Source organism: Centroberyx affinis, unplaced genomic scaffold, assembly GCF_046629955.1.
Source record: "Centroberyx affinis isolate AG114_WGS23_722 - 3 ecotype Tasmania unplaced genomic scaffold, CSIRO-AGI_Caff_v1 ptg002123l_1, whole genome shotgun sequence".
NCBI lineage: Eukaryota > Metazoa > Chordata > Actinopteri > Beryciformes > Berycidae > Centroberyx > Centroberyx affinis.
In genome coordinates this window covers 16187-37500 of record NW_027280445.1, presented here as the reverse complement: position 1 = coordinate 37500, position 21314 = coordinate 16187, and the positions used below count along the sequence as shown (strand labels likewise).

The following is a 21314-nucleotide window of genomic DNA, read 5'->3' as shown; positions in this document are numbered from 1 at the left end:
TAGTTAATTAATCAATCAACCAACGAGTTAATCAACCAACCAACCAATAAGTTGATTAATCAATGGTTAATCGATCACCAATTTATAAACACAAGGATTTAACATCTATTTATTAATATGTATAACATTCAAGCTTTGTAAATTTGTAAATGTGTAAATTTACTTTAACTAGCGCCTTTTAATTTTAAGTTGTACTTCCGCAAGTCTTTCGTAACATTATGCTGCTATTACTGCTTTTACTACTGCTTTTATTTATTTGTTTTATTTTAAATACACCGAGAGAAGCCAGGCCAAATTTCATTGTACCTGAGTATAATGACAATAAAGATCATTCTATTCTATTCTATTGACCAACCAATAAGTTAATTAATCACTCAATCAACCAACCAAAGAGTTAATTAACCCCTTGTTCCCTGACTTTACCCTTAAATTTCCTCTTAAGCAGCTTCAAAGTTAGAAAAAGAAATTCCTACGGTCAGCTGCTCGTTCCTCTTTCTTGAAGCTTTAGCTGCATATTGAATGAAATATTAAAATACAAGACGCAGTGTTTTTATGGCTGCACCATTACATCAAATGGAAAAAATCTAGATGTTTGTGCATCATTTTCTACACATCTCCCTGTAATCTCCCATTTGGTGTCTTTGGAAAACTTGTTATCTTGACTAGAATTGAAAATAAAGTTCTGTGGGTCTGAACAAAGCTCGGCCGTGGAACCTGCGTTTGTAATGATGGAGCCAGTGGCGGGGGCGATAGGGAAGAAGAGGTTACTCAGTCAACCGAACCGACCAATCACACGGCCTTTGAGGTAAACGGATGTGTGGTTACTGACGGCGAAGGGGTCGGCCTGCTCCCAGGAGATCGGCGCCCCCCAGGTGTTCAGCCTCATCTTGTCCGGCAGGGACTCCGGCACGGCCAGCAGGATGAAGCAGATGTCCGCCAGCGCGATCAGAGTCGCCACCAGAACCACCAGGTTGTCTCCGTACCAGGCGGACAGGTACGCCCCGATGGCCGGGCTGGTCACCAGGCTGGCCGCGAAGGTGGCCGACACCTGGAGGAGAGACGGGCGGTTAAGAGACGGACGGACCATCTGCTGATCTCACCGCACGATTCGATACGTGATCTTTGAGGTTCAGGAGTCAATACAACCAGGATACGATGTGATCAGAGACAACAAAGTCTGACTGTGCAGAATTCTGTTTATTTATGAGACACAAATCTTTCCAGCGATGCCATTGGCTGCTAGAATGTAAACAACAATTTAAAAATGTCGTTACAAAGTAACAATAATATAATTTGGATGGAGAGCTTGTGAAACTGTGATGGTCAAGAGTCTCATTAGTGATTACTACAGCAGAATAACATGGAGCTGATATCACCATTCATGTTCCTGACAGAAGAATAACATGGAGCTGATATCACCATTCATGTTCCTGACAGAAGAATAACATGGAGCTGATATCACCATTCATGTTCCTGACAGCAGAATAACATGGAGCTGATATCACCATTCATGTTCCGGACAGCAGAATAACATGGAGCTGATATCACCATTCATGTTCCTGACAGCAGAATAACATGGAGCTGATATCACCATTCATGTTCCTGACAGAAGAATAACATGGAGCTGATATCACCATTCATGTTCCTGACAGCAGAATAACATGGAGCTGATATCACCATTCATGTTCCGGACAGCAGAATAACATGGAGCTGATATCACCATTCATGTTCCTGACAGCAGAATAACATGGAGCTGATATCACCATTCATGTTCCTGACACAACAGATGGACTGACACATTTTGTATTGAGGTATAATGAATTTAGATATATATCGTCCCGTCACAAGCAGTCATCCTACACCCCAAAAAGTGAAGGGGAACCATTAGGGTTTTTTTTACATTATGTTCTTGCCAACCGCATTTTATATTTTCTGTTCTGTGTAATACAAAGAGACAAGGTAAGACCTAATATTTTAATAGCCTTTTTGAATCTACACACCACCAGAGACATTTTAATATTCTCTTCAGAAGGCATTTGGAAATACTCAGGTCTTTATTTTATTTGTTCTTCAGACAAACATAGGGGAACTGCAGCAGGTTCCTTGAGGAACCCCTACATAAAGGAACCCTGATGGTACTTCCAGGTATCTCAGGTATCTCAATAAAGTGCTATCTTATCTTATCTTATCTTACCTTACCTTACCTTATCTTATCTTATCTTATCTTATCTTATCTTATCTTACCTTACCTTACCTTACCTTACCTTATCTTATCTTATCTTATCTTACCTTATCTTATCTTATCTTATCTTATCTTATCTTATCTTATCTGACCAGAACACATATGGAAAGAGACTTGGTGCTTTGTTCATAATCTGGAGCTTCACAAATCCCTGATTCTTCAAATAAATAAATTAATAAATTCAGTCAGCGGGATTCACTGCTGCACCATGTTGTCACTCTGAAGGTTGTGAAGTTGCAGGTTTTATATGATGGGAGGGGGACTGTTAAAAAAAATTAGGATCTATGACAGTGATTCTCAACCTTTTTTATATCAAGGACCCTCATTCAGTCCACATTAGGGCCACAGACGCCCATTTGATGAGATTTTGTCTCTAAGACCCAAATCTGGGAATATTTTGATTGTCAGATTTGATTTTGTCCAGAACTCCATGACTGTCTGTATTGTAGGTAGAGAGATAACAGAGAAACTATGATCAGAACAGTCATTCTTCTATATTCACTAACTGTGTTAACTTCTTGTAAATGAAATAATGCTGAAGTTTAACAACTGATCAGTTTGCTGTGGACCCCCTAGAACCCCCTCAAGGACCCCTGGTGGTCCCCGGACCCCACGTTGAGAACCACTGAACTATGTACTGATACTCCATGAAGTAACCACTAAAACACACGGTTTTCCAGGAAGTAAAAGTAATGGGATTTTGATATAACAAAATGAGAAATAAGCATTTTGTACAGTTTTTGGTGTTTATTGTTAAACAGGAGTATGTTGTGGTGACTTTAAATATTTCTTTGGAGAAACAACAACAACAACAACAGATTAATGACCCTGACCCCCTGCAGACGCTCTGACCTCTCTCCCTCAGTATTAATCAGTGTCAGATACTGGTGCAGTTAGAGCTGAGTGCAAACAACAAACACCTGAGCTGGCAAAACATCTCAGTTGCACTTTACCAACACAGTGAGGAGCCAGGCAAGGTTACTGCTGTGAGCCGGACAACCGGCAACCGCAATAAATGTTTGAGCAGCCTGGTGAGGAGTCCGGACCGTCTCTGCCCCGCTAGAGCCTCACAGCCTGGACTGAGCCAGAACCAGAAGCCGGATTCACAAAACCCTCTTAAGAAAAAAAATCTTCTCAAGTGCCATTTTTTTCTGAACTTTAGTCTTAAGAAAAAGAAAATAGGAAAAGTTCTTATATATTTTCTTAACTTTCTTCTTATGTTTCTTAGGAATATTAGGAATAAATGGTATTCTTGAAATTAAAGTTGTCAAATTTGTTCTTGATTTTTCTTAACTTTAAGACGGCCCTTCACCTGTCTTAAAACTCCTACAGTGAAAAGGTAAGCCTCTAATATCATATATTTAAACACATTTTAGACAAGTAGGTTATAGTTCAAAGTCTTCATAGGTTCCCCTACACCTAACATTAAGATGAACATTTATTGTAAAGCTTTATTTGGTGTAGGGCCAGGTAGGCCTCTGTCTCATGTCTGTTGGAAATAAGCTGCAAATTTTACAGTTACCAACAGCAACCAATGTTTAAATCTTTGCTCTAGTTGCTCTAAATAGGTTTTTCCCCAATTGTTTTGTAGATGGAAGCACTTTGGGTTGCCTCCTAGCCTTGTCTCCTAGCCTCCTAGCCTTGTCTCCTAGCCTCCTAGCCTTGTCTCCTAGCCTCAATGGCAGTAAGCCTAAAGTTTATTAACCAGAATTAATTCAGGCCCTATTTTGAGAAGTTCTTAAGTAGGAAAATTAAAGAAATTCGTAAGAAATGAGACTGTTACTAAGAAAATATTGAGGAATTGCACTTAGGCGCCTTCTTAAGAACTTCCTAAATTTTCCTGTTATGCCATTTCTTAAGATCTATCTTAAGAACACATTGGTGAATCCGGCCCCTGACTCTTTTATACATGAAATAACGTGAATCTTATGTCTGGGTAAGATCTTTGTATTTTACACTGACTTTTCATCAGATTGGAGTTTCGGTTTCAGTTTCAGTAAATATTTCTCAGAGGCAGAAACAAAATCCTATTAAACCTCAGTGGGCGGAGCCAAAGAGTTTTTCAGAGCGCAAGTTAGCTAACTGGCAAGTGTGAATAGCAAAGAGGAAACTCTGGTCAAAATATAAATGAAATCACTGCTGCGGTCAACAGCGTTGCCGTCGACATTCCAGCTGAGGTTTGAATATTTAATAGTGTAATAATTACTTTTTTTTCATTCATTCATGACTCATCATGATCATCATGATATTGTAAGGTCAGCTAGTTATAACTTAGTTTGGTTAAACTGTATTGTTTCAGTTAGTAGCAAAGCGCTAGGCTTCATGGGAGCGTATCTATGTTCCCAAGGTCCTATGTTCCCAGGGTCCTATGTTCCCAAGGTCCTACGTTCCCAAGGTCCTACGTTCCCAAGGTCCTATGTTCCCAGGGTCCTATGTTCCCAGGGTCCTACGTTCCCAGGGTCCTATGTTCCCAAGGTCCTACGTTCCCAAGGTCCTATGTTCCCAGGGTCCTATGTTCCCGGGGTCCTATGTTCCCCAGTTCAATATTCTGTTAACACACATTAACCCTCCTATTGTGTTCGGGTCAAATTTGACCCGTTTCAAGTTAAAATATTTCATAAATATTATCCAGTTTTTTATTGGAACAAGGCTTCAAAACAGCTATATAAACACAACAAAACCAATGGTTATCATTTTATTTGATTTTGAAGGTCTCTAACCCAAACCGTAGAACTGGGGGACATAGGACCCTGGGAACATAGGAATGACTCTTGATAATATTAGCTTCCTCCTCTCTTACCTCTTGTCTTTTTCACTGAGCTGCAGTCTAACGTTACTTAGCCAGAAAAACTGTGGTTCTTTGGCTCCAACCAATCAGATTATTTCTGCCTCCAGAGCAACTTTTCAAAGCACTGTATCAGTGACTGTCTGGTCTCATCCACTGCTGTTTTCTGTCCACATGGTATAAACATGATGTGATGATTCTCTGTATTTTATTCTAAATCCAGTCTGCAGACCAAATTTACCTCATGGGACAGTAAAGAGTCAATCTGGGAACCCATCGTCTATCGGTCTGACGACGATTAGACTCTGGGGGCGAAGGCCAATATTTGGGGGTTTCCGGTGTAGCCAGCGGACATCCGGGCCAAGACTTCCTCTTCCGTGCTCCGGTCATTGTTTACAGTCCGATTAGCGACTTGAGACGCGAGAGTCGAACGTTTCTCCACACAACACACAAACATCGATACTTTCTGTAGGTGTTTTAGGTCCGGGTGACATTTCGGTTAATCTCTATAAACAGATATCTGCATATGAGATGTCGTCTCTCAACTCCGACTCCATTCTCGCATCTCAAGTTGCTAATCGGATTAATTATCGCATCAATTTAGAACGGTGAACAGACAGTTTCACTGGATCTACTTAGTAGGTGTCCATTATCAGGAATTAATGGATATTCACCCAGACCATGGTATAAAATAAAATAAATAAATAAATGAGTGAAATATCAGTCCTACCAGGCCGTAGGCGGTGCTCCTCTCTCTCTCGTCCGTCACGTCGGCAACGTAGGCGAAGATGACGGAGAAAGTGACGGAGAACGCTCCGGACATGGAGATCATGGCGAAGTACCACCTGGAGGAGCAGGCAGGAAACACTGAACACTCTGCAGCTTCACTCGCCTTTCTGTTTTTAATCTGATTCATTTCTTGTTTCTGACAGTGGAAAGAGCATGGCATGTTTTTTTTTTTTAAGTCAAAGTCACCTTGGTTGTAATCTTTAATATTAAGGTATAATATACAGATTTTATCCTGTTTTGGGTTTTATGTTTTGCTGTTTCAATTAAATCTAATGGTTCAAATTAGTATCCCATAATTCACTGCTGCACCGCCATCTTGGATCAAACCAGGTGAACCTGCCCTGCGTTCAGCCCCGACAAAACGTAGCAAAACGTTTATTTAAATGTAAACGGTGGTGCGTTGAACTTTCTGTTGTGTTACGCAAGCGCTGCAACTACGGCAGCTGAGAAGGACGTTCTTTGCGTTCTTTTCGAAGAATTTTCGGAGCCTGATGAAATCGGTTTAACTACGTGTTTAATACAAAACAGTCACTGCCCTTGCCGTCCAGAACAGCAGAGAACATCCCAATGGACTGAAGGGGTTTGTGGAAACTGTGCTTCCTCATTATAGTGATCCAACATTTGCCTCATTTGCATTTCAGGATGACAAGGCAAACATTTCAGGTGAAGGATAATCCACTTCTTACCTTTGAGACTGTGTTAGGATCTATATGAGCTAATTATTAGACCTATCATTATCGCTGATCACTGTTGTTGTGATATGATATTGTAATATTTACCATTATATATTTAGAGGAGTAGAGTGGAGTAGAAAAGTTTATGAAAGTGTCACTCCACATGGTTCATACATACAATAGCAAAAGATACAAACATGTCAGACACCAAGCTGGTTGGTTACACAGACTACAGACTGGTGTTACCTGACCTCTGATTGGCTGAGCTGATAACTAGAAACAAAGAGCAGAGGATCTATCTAACAGGATCGATCACATGACACCTGCAGCAGACTCACCAGGGGCTGAGCCGCATCAGAGGGATCGGGGCGCAGGTGAAGAAGACGGTGACCAATAGGAACGACCGCCTGCCCCACACGTCTGACAGCGCACCAATCAGGGGAGCGGACATGAATGACAGCAGACCCTGGACAGGAAGAGGCGGAGTCAAGAGTTAATGGTAATAGTCATAATGACAACAACAACAACAACAACAACAACAACAACAACAACATCTGTAGCAACAGTGAAATGCTGTTTGGTATTTTAATCTTGTATTTAGCAAGATTCCACATCCATGAAGGCAGAAGTACCAAACCTTAGTTTTTTGTATTATGAAATATTTTTAATATATATTTTGTTTAAGTTCTTACCTTCACCCCCTGAATTAGGCCGTTCATCAGGAACGTATGCTGGGGAAATGTTTCATGTAAAACCTACAGAGAGAGAGAGAGAGAGAGACAGAGAGAGAGAGAGAGAGACAGAGAGAGAAAACAATAGTTCAATAGGAAAGCTTTATCACAGATCTCCCACCAGCCAGCTGAGTCTCCATGATGGAGGAACAGTGTAGAACTGTGTGTTAGTTAATAAAGTGTAAATGTGTGTGAAGCAGCTGTCAGCAGAGAGCAGCTGAGTCAGCTTGTTGTGGTGTGGCTGTAGATCCATTCAGTAACGTTCTCAGTAAAAGTGAATAGTGTGATAAGGTGGATTTGTTTCCAAATGTAGGTTACTGTGACACAGTAAACTGTCTTGTCTTTAGCCCTAGTCTCTACTCCAAAACATGAAGAGTTGGAGCTTGAGAAGAGTCAGCTCAGTTAACCTGAACAAACTGTTAGCTAGCTAACTAGCCAGCAAACACACTGATGTTAATGTCAACATGCTAACGCTAGCCGCTACTAGCTACGTTAGCTAGTGTGCTAATCAGATGTGTAACAACAAGACAGTGATGGTTAGCTGACCAGATGCTATGGTTAGCTAGCTAACAAGCTGACATTATCTAAACACTAAATCAATCAGATGGATCAGTGATGAAATGATCAGTTCAGTCAGAAACAGACAGAAATTAACCGTCTGTTCAGTTCTGTTGAGATGACAGAAACACAGTCAGCTGTTCAGAGACTTCCAAGATGGCCGCCGTGTGTGAAAAGGCCATTTCTCGCCTAAAAGTGTTTTTCCCGGTGGTGAGCGGGCCTGTGTGTGTGTGTGTGTGTGTGTGTGTGTGTGTGTGGGGGGGGGGGGTTAGTTAGCTAACAACACAGTGCAAACACACACACAACTCATACATAAGATACATACACACTCTTGCCAGTAAACAAAGACCAACGACAAATATGCTTAACAAACACACACACACACACGCACACACAAAATACACACATACGGTAGGTGCATGAAAAACACACAGACACCGTTTCACACATACATGCAGAATCTCAAACACATACACACACACACACACACACACACACACACACAGTGTATTACTCACGGTCAGCATGGGTGTGGTGAGTAATCCCCAGGCGAAGAACTCCAGGAAGATCACCACCACCGCATGATACACACTGGGCCGGCCGATCCCCTGCTGGACCTGACACACACACACACACACACACACAGACACACACACACACACACACACACACACACACACACACACATTTTGATTATTATTATGTTTACTGCAATTGTACTTTTCATTAGAAGCCAACAGTCCAGAGGTTAAACACGAGGACATTTACAGGTAACAAAAAGCATAATTTCCACCACACACACACACACACACACACACACACACACACACACACACACATAAAAGCATATCGATTGTAACTTATTTTCACACTAAAATCCTTCCACGGAGCAGCAGCAGGTGTGTCAGGTCTGGAGGGTAAGAAGAGAATTAACTGGGAAAGAAGAAGCGTCCAAACCAGAGCGAGCGTTCATCAAACCGGACGTGAGCCCACTGACACAGACACACACTGTCCAGACAGGGATGTGGGCTATTTTCTACTTTTAGTTTTAATGATAACAGGTTCTGCTGGCACAGATCTAGACCAGATGAAGAAGCTGTTCTCTACTGTTGTTTTATTATTACTTTAAATGTGAGCAGCTGCGAGTGTTACTGCCGTTACTGATATTACTACTGGGATAGATTCAGGCTGTCCAGATAAAGATATCAGGGTAACACTTTACAATAAGGGTCACTAAGTTAAGGGTTAGTTAATGCTTAATTAGGGTTAGTTGATGCTTAATAAGCATTAACTAGCCCTTAATTAACAGTTAAGTAATGGGTAATTTACTAATGGTGTTCATGTTAACTAAGGTATTAATTTATACATAATTTAATAGTTTATAAAGATGACTATTAAATAATGCATAAATGAATACCTTAGTTAACATGAACACCATTAGTAAATGATTACCAGACACATTAGTTAACTGTTAGTTAAGGGTTAGTTAATGCTTATTAAGCATTAACTAACCCTTAACTTAGTGACCCTTATTGTAAAGTGTTACCGATATGGGATATCAAAGTGAAGTAAAAGCTCTTCAGATCAATTTAGCAACGGAAGTATATCTCTTTATTTGTGTATTTATGTGATGACATTATCATTATCAGCCTAAAACGTGCCTCATTTCAATGCTCAGCGCTAACGGAATTGTATCCAGTTCCAGAGTTCCCAATCGAAAGCAAAGTGACGTAAATTCATACACATTTCAGAAGCTAGGTATCAAATTTCATAAATATCTATACACATTTAAGCATATAAAACACTAAGTTACGAACTTAGTCACGAACAAGAAGCAGGAAGCCTTAAATCCCACTTTGGGCGACAGTTACTTCATGTAGAGAATCGTTTGGCTGATAAATGGAAAAATAAGAGCTTTGAGTCCAGAGCCTGCACTTCTTACAAGTATCTGTAACATTGTGAAGGTACAGGAAGGGTTAATAAAGGGTTAATATCGAGTATATGAAAACACCGACACGGACGAAAGCAAGTGTCCGGAATCGGATACGAATTTTGAATCTCAAAAATAGGTGCGCTATCATCCATTTGCAGGGACTGGAAGAAAATCAATTACATGTTAAGGTAAAAGCGATATTAAACTTTAAAAAAGACAGGTGGAGGATTGTTAATTTATGAGAAACTTCAGCAAAAACAGTACAGGATGAAACATATCGGTGTATGATTGTGATTTTTTGGTCATATGCTGTCCGGAATTGGAAACCCTGATTAGTCTTTAGCATGCTAGTCAGTTATTTCTAAAAGAGCTCAATGATCCCAGTAAGTTACAGCAAGTGAGGTGATAAAATCTGGTTGACTACAATCATATTTCATCACTGCTTATTTGTTTTTTATTTCTACCACTTCAGTTACTGGGTAATCAGTTGGTGTCTAGCATTAACTAGCATGCTCCACTCCTCTCCAAGGTAGCGTTCACCAACACAACACATCTCTCCCTGTCCAACTGACCGGCTCACCGACTTCCAGCAGCTTAACAAGCTAATTTAAAGGTCCCATATTATGAAAAACACGTTTTTCCTTGCCCATACACATATACTTTAGTCATCCCTCAACCTAACAACCCCCAGAATGTGAGAAGTGAATGCCTCTGCATTGTTGCCCTAGCCTCCTCCCTGGGAACACATGCCAGAAAACGAGCCGTTTTGATTTGGCTCCCCTTGTGACGTCCCAAGGGGAGCAATTTGCATACGCCGACCTCCATGGTGGATAACCACTCCCACTCCTCTCTGCTCTCTGTGGGCTGTCGGCCGCCATTGTTTTCCTTCGCTGCTACAGCTTAGCAGATGTCAAAAGCAAGAGCAAAACATGCTAAATGTTCCGTTGTTGGCTTCAAGGCTGAACACGGAGCTCTACACTGCCTCTCAGCATCGGAAGATAAAAATATATTTTTTTACAATAACATTCTGACTACAGTAAACTTAGTCCAAATTTGCGTGTTTGTGCTAACCGCTTTACCTCGGACTGCTTCGTAAACGAGTGTCAATACAAAGCAGGATTTACATCAACACTGCTCCTGGAAGATGGAAGATGGATTTATCCCAACTGGATGTGGCCAAACAGCAAATGTGCAATCGGTAAGTGTCGCCACTTTGTGATGATATTTACAGTTGGGTGCAGTCAGCTGGGCTTGACAACATGTCGAGGTTTGCTAACGTGTGTAAATTTATGTTCCATTTGCTTGTTTGCGACATTGTTTTCATGTTTGTTTTTTAACACAGTCTATGGTGCTTTGTTGCTAAATCAGTTGCCTTGTGTGGAGAGATGTGTCCGCTAACGTAGCTTGAGAATGAGAAATGAATACGGTAGTTTATGGTGTTTCAGTCCGATTAGCATCGGGTAGCGATTTAGCTCCAGTCCCGATGGGACGGAGTTTGATGCGGGCCTGTGAATACGAGGAAGCCTGTTGGCCACAACGACAACAACAGTTAGCAATCGTCTAGTTAACCAGGCCCCGAAAGGACAAAGCTACTATGATCCAGGCTAGGAATTACTGCCGTTAGCGGCGTGCTAATCTAGCGTTAGCGTTAGCGTTAGCTAAGGTTAGCTCCTCTGGCTCACTTTGCGGACACATCTCCTTTCTAGACAGCCGCACCTAACGTGGCAAAACTCGAACAGTACTTTGTTTATCGGGGACTCTGGTCACCGCAAACATTTCACTTCTAACGCCAAATGAATGGAAAGGAGTTACTGGCTGATGACATGTAATATTTCACGTTCTGTCTTTGCACCTAGTCTGGCCACTCTAGTCTTGTAATCAGCTGGGGTTGTGGCAAAAAATAACTAGAAAACCTGAACAAGAGACTACAATAAATGCTACCTTTCTCGAGATTGTAATGTTCTATTTTACTTGAGACTGTGTTTAGAACCAACTACATGGTAATTATTGAGGCTGTAGTTTGTGGTAATGTTACTGGATTGCAGTATATTGTAAGGTGTAGGTATTACTCATGATGCAATATCCTAAACAATATGACAATGAGATAATTGGTTGCATTAAACATTGCTATTCCCTGCTATGGGGCCAGCACATCTCAGACAGTCGTTAAATAAATATACAAATGTTATAACAAAGTATAAACTATAGTATAAAATAATTTATGACTCAAAATTGCACATTTTGCGACTCACCAGTGTCAGGCCACACTATGCAATGTATATTCTGTATATTCTAATGGAACAACTGATGACTTCTGTGTTTCTGTTACTCCACAGATTACGTCGATGAGTTGATGGACCTCATCTTTGATCAAGTCTTCCAGGACCCTGTACCTCATGTGAGCCAGGTTTTGAAGATCCCCATCCCAGAAGACTTGTGCGCCCAGTCTGACAGGCCAGCCAAGGTGGACGTCATTGCAGCCACGTGTCTCGGTTCAATCAAGAGGCAGTCTGAACCCAACGCAGCTGGCAGCATCATGGAGCTCACAGCATTTGCACAGCACCACACACACACTGGTATCAATACTCTGACCCTGAGACCTAGAAAGCCCCAGCACTAGCTGACAAAGGATCTGTAGGCTAGACACTGAGAAGAGGGTACACATACTGTCAATATATTTCATTTGAATACTTAGTCTCTTCTATTGTTGTTTTGGTTATCTGGCATGTGGTCAGGTTGTAGTTGGGTGTTTTCCACGAATACATAAGATAACTAAAAACATCAAATTATAAATCATTATTGTGATTGATACACCCTGTGTACACTCACAGATGTAGATTTTGTAACATAAGCAGCCCAGTATGGTCCTCTATAAGCAATATGTTATGTTTCTACATGTGCCTTTTTTATACCTTTTCTAAAATAAAATAATTTTATTCTGTATGAACAGTCAGTGTTGTGGTTACTTATTGGTTTCACATTTAATTTACATGGGTGTGTAAAGGGAAAAACGTATATAATCCCACACACAGTGTCTATACTTACATGGTGCTTTACTACATTTCAATGACTGAAATGTAATAAAGCACCATGCAAGTGTAGACAGTGTGTTGGATTATATTACTTTTTCAGTAACTTTTGTCCTATGCCCCTGTCACTAAAAGACTTTTAGGTGTGCTAAAGTTTTTTCTACATGGATGTGTAATAAAGTATAACAACACACAGTTATTTTACTCAAATTTATTGTCATGTAAAGTATTATCCAAAGTCACATGTTCAAATCAATTCATGCACAGAATGCATAAAAGAAACTTACTGCTCTCTACCTCTAAGCTGTAAGGGCCCACAGTCTGCTTTATAAATGTTCATTGCATTCTGTAGTGAGAACACATTCAAACATACAGGCTCCAGACCAGGATGATCAACATGCATGTAGGTGGATCCTGAAGCTGCTTCATTCTTCTGGTAACCTAAGGAATGAGAAAGGGTAACTGTTACTGAATTTTGCAAGCTTTATAGGAACATTACACTGACGATTACGTTTATCTATATTATATGTTTATTAGCACAGACAATTTAGAGTAGATGTGAGTACTGTACAACCTAATGTACAGGACAAACAAAGGTGTCAACTCTAAAAGAGGTAAGATGTTATGTACAGGGGGAATGACCAGCAGGCCTCCATGAGATGCAGTTTTTGAATATTTCAGCTATAGTTCTAAAACTGTTGAGCTAGCGTTATAGCTGAGTAACACTGGCATAAATTACGACAGTCATATGTCCAAATGGTAGATAGCATAGGACATAACCATATGTTTGCCGGTGTCATAATAACTACATAATGTCTGGTGTGGATTTGTTTCCTATCGCTAGCCAGTACAACGGCAATTGGAAGACACTCCATGGAACAACATTACAGCAGCTATCCAAGTAGCCAGCTAAAAGCTACCGACACCTACTGTGTTGACGAGCTTACTAGACAGCCTCAAACCACCGGCACCGGTGAACGTCAGGCTAAAAACGAATCAAACAAACCATACGGTATAGTTACAGTGCGAGACACTCCGGCAGGTAACGTTAGATATCGTTTTTATGGGATACAAATTTGTCCGCTATGGCTATCCAGAAAGACCACATAACGTTAGCCGACGCAACCACATACACACACGGTGAGAAAGTAGGAAAACAGTGAAATTTCAACCTACCAGTCAGAGACATCCTGCTGTAACCGTGTCTGTAAAACTTCGGCAGTTGCATCCTCTTGTTCGGTTGACAGATTCCGCCTCAAAACTGTAGGTTTTACATGTTGTGTCACGGAGTTTTCTTCTACAAACAGCTGCCATGTTGGTCTTGGAGTTTTTCCGCGTCTGCACCCTCCCCCCTCACCCAGCCGATCAGGCGGCCAATCAGAGCAGCGCCTCATTATCAGAGCATCCCCGCCCACTCAGAACAGCGCATAGTTAATGAGGGGAGAAACTGAGAGGATGGAGAGGCCCCATAGAGCCTGGATTTGGGTGTTTTTTTGCAACAGAATTCATAACCTTATTTTAAAGACCACTGAGAAATGTTTTAAACAGCTAAAAAGAGCATAATATGGGACCTTTAACCAATTCCATGTTAGTTGATGGTTAGTCTGGCTAACTACAAACCTGTAATGATGGTGCAGGTGTATGTAAGTGTCTTCTTACACAAAACTATTTTTCCGCTGTGTTGAGAAGGTTAAAAGTTGTAATTCAGAAATTCTGGTAGCAAAATTTGTTATCATCCGACTTTCAATGTTGTTAAATTGATGTGAAATTTCCAAGTAGGAAAAAAGTATTTCTGATATATCTGACAGATACATCACAACGTCTGTCTCCCTGTCCAACGAATTGTGCGTTCAGGTGCTGCTGGGAAAGTCCGACATCCAGGACTTCCAAGTCAGTCGTTAAATCAAACTGACAGACAGAAACATGGCCGTCCTGCATCTTCACAAGCTAATTTAACAAAATAATTTAAACAGTTATGAAGGTTAATCTGGATTGACTACAAACCTGTAACACAGCTGCATGTGCATGTAAGTGTTTTCTTACTGTTGTCTTCACAAAACATGATTTTTCCACCATGTTGAGAAGGTTAAAGGTCGTCATTACATCATAACTCAGCTAGTTACCTTTTCTACGACTTTCTGACTTCATCATCCGACTCTGAACAGCGTTCAAGCGAAATTTCCAAGTAGGAAATTAGGGCTGAACGATTTTGAAAAAATATAATAATTGCGATTATTTTGACTGATATTGCAATTGCGATATAATTCGCGATATTAGAGGGAATGATCATTTTTACATCATTATTCTCATTTTCATTGAAAAACGTATTAAAATGATTATGGTGTGATTTTTGCGGGGATCTGTACCAAACAAAGATGTTTTCTTAAGTCTGTAGAATATGATGTGTAGGCCAGGACATCTCTGCAGCACCACAATATTTACTTTAAAATGGTATTCTGACACATTTCACCTTTAACAAATATTGCGTCTCCTGCGATTCGAAAATTACAGTAGGCCATATTGCGATTTCGATAAAATTTCAATTAATTTTCAATTCGTTCAGCTCTATAGGAAATTTGTTTTTCCGATGAACCGATCGCACGTGAACGCAGGTTTATGTCCAAGGTGACGTTCACCAACACAACGCTTCTCAGCCGTCTGCTTATTTCTAAGGTTTACTTTAGAACGATTCTAAAGTATTTACATCAGTTACTGGTGATGAGACGATATATGAAAATTCAATATATCCTGACACAAAAGCAGGTTTCATAGTGTAGCGGTTATCACGTCTGCTTTACACGCACAAGGTCCTGGGTTCGAGCCCCAGTGGAACCAACACTTTACTGAATTTCCCCCTCGGGGATCAATAACGAGCAATCCCATCTAAAACATGTCAGTGCCTCTGGTGTGTCAGGAACATGAATGGTGATATCAGCTCCATGTTATTCTGCTGCCAGGAACATGAATGGTGATATCAGCTCCATGTTATTCTGCTGTCAGGAACATGAATGGTGATATCAGCTCCATGTTATTCTGCTGTCAGGAACATGAATGGTGATATCAGCTCCATGTTATTCTGCTGTCAGGAACATGAATGGTGATATCAGCTCCATGTTATTCTGCTGTAGTAATCACTAATGAGACTCTTGACCATCTCAGTTTCACAAGCTCTCCATCCAAATTATATTATTGTCACTTTGTAACGACATTTTTAAATTGTTGTTTACATTCTAGCAGCCAATGGCATCGCTGGAAAGATCTGAGTCTCAGAAATAAACAGAACTAGAATTTATAACCTCGACTTCTCCTCTCCTTTCCTTTCCTCATCTCCTCTCCTTGTCTCCTGTCCTCTCCTCTCTCCTCTCCTCGTCTCCTCTCCTCTCTCCTCTCCTTGTCTCTTCTCCTCTCCTCTCTCCTTGTCTACTGTCCTCTCCTCTCTCCTCTCCTTGTCTCCTCTCCTCCTCTCCTCTCCTTGTCTCCTGTCCTCTCCTCTCCTCCTCTCCTCTCCTTGTCTCCTGTCCTCTCCTCTCCTCTCCTCTCCTCTCTCCTCTCCTCTCCTTGTCTCCTGTCCTCTCCTCTCTCCTCTCCTTGTCTCCTCTCCTCCTCTCCTCTCCTTGTCTCCTATCCTCTCCTCCTCTCTTCTCCTCTCCTCTCCTTGTCTCCTCTCCCCTCTCCTCTCCTTGTCTCCTCTCCTCTCCCCTCCTCTCGGGACACACAAACACACAAACCACTCTCCAATTATAGTAGTAGTAGTTTGTTGTCACTGAACTTTTATTGATCACATCATCGTATTGTGGCTGTATTGATCCTGAACCTCATATTGAGTATTGTATCATATTGGCTTTTCTTATCTTACGACCCCGGCCCTTTAGAATAGGAGATTTAAATTCATAACCAGCCTGTGGTATAGGCCAGTCGCAACAATTTTGATAAAGCCTACAAAGTCTAGAAATCAACATTTTGATGAATCGATCATCATGACTAAATATTAGAATAAAAAACAAGAACCCTGTGTTTATTTTCTGTTAGGCATCAGATATCTGAAGGGGAATCTGCAGTTAGTTGGAAAATGATCTTAGTCTGAGTTATCATCACACGGGATTTAAATCTGAATTATTTATAATGAGATCATCTTTATTCACATTCAACATCTGGACAAACTGAGCAAACCCTGAGTGAGAAAACTGCTTTTATAATCTGCTTCTGTTATAATACTGATGGAACAAGTAGATAGATAGATAGATAGATAGATAGATAGATAGATAGATAGATAGATAGATAGATAGATAGATAGATAGATAGATAGATAGATTGATACATAGATTGATTGACAGATAGACAGATAGATTGATACATAGATAGATAGATAGATAGATAGACAGATAGACAGATAGACAGATAGACAGATAGATAGATAGATAGATAGATAGATAGATAGATTGATTGATACATAGATAGATGGATGGATGGATGGATGGATGGATGGATGGATGGATGGATGGATAGATAGATAGATAGATAGATAGATAGATAGATAGATAGATAGATAGATAGATAGATGATGGATGGATGGATGGATGGATAGAGAGATAGATAGATAGATAGATAGATAGATAGATAGATAGATAGATAGATAGATAGATAGATAGATAGATAGATAGATAGATAGATAGATGATGGATGGATGGATGGATGGATAGAGAGATAGATAGATAGATAGATAGACGGATAGATCGATAGATGGATGGATGGATGGACGGAAGGATGGATGGATGGATGGATGGATGGATGGATAGATAGATAGATAGATAGATAGATAGATAGATACATAGATACATAGATAGTGGATAGATAGATAGATAGATAGATAGTAGATAGACGGATGGAAGGATAGATAGATAGATAGATAGATAGATAGATAGATAGATAGATAGACGGATGGAAGGATGGATGGATAGATAGATAGATAGATAGTAGATAGACCGATAGATAGATAGATAGATAGATAGATGGGGAAACTGGGTTTTGTATGCATTTCAGTTTGTATATAAAGTATTATATTATTATATAAGTATTATATTATAATGATATGGTTATAATGGACATTACAGTGTGAAATTAATCAGAAACGGACAAAATAATTCACTCAGATGGGAAACAATATTAGTATTTGTGCTTTAAACTGCGCCACATGCATGATGAAGATACTGTGGATTATAGGCAGCATGAACAGCTGCTGTACACTGATGGAGCTGAACATGACATAGCCTATCTATCTATCTATCTATCTATCTATCTATCTATCTATCTATCTATATATCTGTCTATCTATCTGTCTATCTATCTATCTATCGGTTATTCAGCAGTTTTCAGTCAGATTTATGGCTGAAATAAAAGACAACAGCACAAATCTAATGAAAACAACTGAGTCAGGTTTGGAAATGAAGGAGCAGCAGCGGTATGGAGGCCGGGCGGCTCAGTCTGTTATGTAACTCATAATGGATGAGACTACAGCACAGTAAGCTGCCGGGCCACATCAACCTGCCACACACACACACACACACACACACACACACACACACACACACACACAGGCCCGCTCACCACCGGGAAAAACACTTTTACACGAGGAATGGCCTTTTCTGAGACAGTCCGGTATAAGTCCTCCATTCATTTCACCATCAGTAGAATATTACCAAAATATTTCATTCCAGCGATATTAGCCTATATTACCGTTATATTATATTACTGTGATATTCAACTGCAAGCGTCTGTAGAGAAACCCGCACTGCCGATCATATCGTCATATGTATTTTGGATTATTTTGCTGTGAAAAATGACGCCATGCAGGCCTGGTTTATATTTTAATCCCACTGACGTCTTGTCGGTTGACCATGATACATGTTTTAATCTCTCCTGTCGTGTCATGAACATAATTCATATGTTTGGCAGGTCTAACAGCGAATTAAACGATGTAGAAAAAATGTAAACGCAGGTCTGTGCTGTTTTACCTGCGGCTTAATTAATTAATTACTGCTAGTTTATACGTGAATTAGGAATTATTGATAGGCTATAAAACAACAACAAAAAACGTATTAATGCGGGACAACCAATCAATCAGGCAGATAAATCTATAAATAACAGTGAAATAATCCCTCCACCCACCGCCGATCCATCCTTCATGATGATTTTCTTGACCAGCACCACCCGGCTGGTCCCCGGCGGCTCCGCCGGCGTCTCCTCGCATCTCCCCCGGGTCACGAAGCATCCATGCCGGGTAGAGATCCGCGGTTCCCCCGCTGCTTCCAGGATGCCTCCTAATTTAGCCCCGCAGTGGCTAAAGCGAGCTGAAAACGGTGTGAAATCTCCACAGTATCCCGGTAGATCCAGGCCAGGTCAGTCCGAGAGTCTGGTCGGCTTTGGTGCTGAAGGTAAACTACCAGTGTCAAGGCAGCAGCAACTAGAATAAGTCTTCCGGTCTGGTCTTTTCAGAATAAAAGCGCCCTTTGTGTTAAAAACAAAAAAAAAAACAGCAAAAATAAATAAATCAAACAAACAAACAGAAAACGCACACCCACAGCTCAAATATTGCCTGGAAAACTTTATTTTGAAAAGGAAAAAATAAACCATAAATTACAACTACACAAGACATTAAAGGTTTTTCTGTGATAGCCTAATAATTGTTCTAACCATTTGATAAAGTTCCCCTCTACATTTAAAGGATAATACCAGTGTAATTTTATTTTTCCTATTTTTTCCTGTTAATGCCCATGAAAAGTCTAAATCCAGTGATGTAGGCTATTTCTACAATCAGAAGCTTCCACTGTCTGTTCTACTGCTCCAATTGTTTTCAAACATAATAGGCTACAAACATATGATCCTGATTGTATTTTTTCTTAACATGCCTTGTTAGCCCCGCCCTCCTCCTCCTCAACTGGTCAAGTTCAACACCTGTCACTCATCTTGATGATGAGTGACAGGTGTGCAGCACCGCAAAACCTCTGCGTTCGCTGAACAAGCAGACAGTGAACGCAGTAAAAAAATCTGAAATGGAAAAAAAAGCAACGCCCATATTGATTAATTTTTTCTAACGTTTAGCTTTGCTGTTGTTTCTTTTTTATGACCCCCCACCCCCACCTCAAAACGTGACATGTTTGACACTTATTTTGAAGGCACAATCCCTTTACTTCCTGTGTTATCCTCTTCCGCTGTCTGACTTGACGGAGCTGGAAGACGGACGCCGCACACGACGTCAGTCCGGTCCAAGGCCCGTTCCGGTCCGTCTTCGCCGGGCCTGGACCGGGTCTGGGCCAGACGAATCAGACTAACCGGGGTCAGAACCGGACGAGAGACGGCTCGGGCAGGGTGTGTTCGATATAAATATAATGAGGTAAACGACTCGCTGGGTTGACAAAACGAATATACCCGTATGGACAATCTGAGGGATTAGAGAGCAACGTCAAATTAGACAGAAACAGCCAGGATAAAACCGGGAATAAAGCGGTTTGGCCTTCAAAATAAAAGCGTGTGAAAAAAAACAATGACGCACTGGGATGAACAGAACATTTGGAGAAAACATCAGATATTTTATTTTTCATTTAGTTCAGATTCCTCCTTAAATATAAGATTTATTTTCACTTTGGTAGTTTGAATTAGTCACACAAACGTTGCAACACACCTGCCAACAGGGGTTTTATTTTGAAATTTAGGTGTTATTTTGGTATTCTGGCGGGCTTGACACTGGTGGATGGAGATACACTCTATAGACGGTAAATCACGTGTGTGTGTGTGTGTGTGGTTCAGTGTGTGTGAATAAAACATGATGGAGATGAGCGGCGGGGGGAAACGTGACCGGCACGAGACATCACATGCAGAAACCCGCCGCATAGCAGGCCGAGGGGAGGAAAAGGCTTTAATGTGGATGTTGTTCACCTTCATCCACTGGTTTATACAGCTTGGAGTCTATCCCAGCATGCATTGGGTGGCCTTGGACAGGTGTTTTTCAGTATGGATGGTCCCAGTGGGAATTGCACCCCTAACCCTGGCAGTTTTAGTTGTCTTGGACCAAGAGTTATTATTATTATTATTATTATTTAATTTATTTTGTAATACACATTTTTATTGTTTTAAGCTTCTTTGGTTCATGACAAGTCAGTGTGAGACATTCTTAATCATTAACAAATAAAAATAGCAAAAGAAGAAAATCTGAAATCTGCTCATTAACGTTCCTTTATGTGCTAGAAGTGATTTTCAGACTGTTCCTCCAGACAATGGCAGTGAATGGAGAGAGAAAAAAACAACAACACAATTCTCCAGTCTCCTCTACCGGAGCAACAGATCACAGAATCACTGATTTTGGGGGGTTTTATCATGGAGGAAGAGACACGACCCAAGACTCTACCAGAGGAACACAGAGATTTAACATTCAACTCATAATGGAGTTTCTTGGTTTGTCTCCTCCGTCCTGCTCCACTCGATCTTCACCCTTCTCATCTCTCATCATATTATGAGAGATGAGAAAGTCGCAGTATGACGCCACGTATCCAGGTGACTATTTTATCACTCATAAACTT

At 40.7% G+C, this 21314-nt stretch overlaps 1 protein-coding gene and 1 non-coding gene across 2 annotated transcripts in view; one reads left to right on the top strand and one right to left on the bottom strand.

Annotated features, from left to right (window-relative positions):
* The window catches only part of mfsd14ba (major facilitator superfamily domain containing 14Ba), a 25418-nt gene extending 4699 nt beyond the window's left edge, over positions 1 to 20719 (bottom strand). The window contains exons 1-7 of the mRNA XM_071531743.1: positions 20674 to 20719; positions 18907 to 19088; positions 8298 to 8396; positions 7183 to 7245; positions 6829 to 6956; positions 5758 to 5872; positions 830 to 1048 (exon numbers count right to left, since the gene is read on the bottom strand). Of these exons, the coding sequence (XP_071387844.1) occupies positions 830 to 1048; positions 5758 to 5872; positions 6829 to 6956; positions 7183 to 7245; positions 8298 to 8396; positions 18907 to 19088; positions 20674 to 20719 (852 nt within the window). The remainder of the gene's footprint in view (positions 1 to 829; positions 1049 to 5757; positions 5873 to 6828; positions 6957 to 7182; positions 7246 to 8297; positions 8397 to 18906; positions 19089 to 20673) is intronic.
* Positions 15504 to 15576, top strand: trnav-uac (transfer RNA valine (anticodon UAC)). Its single transcript has one exon. It is a non-coding gene; the product is annotated as a tRNA-Val (tRNA).
* Positions 20720 to 21314: the final 595 nt, after the last annotated feature.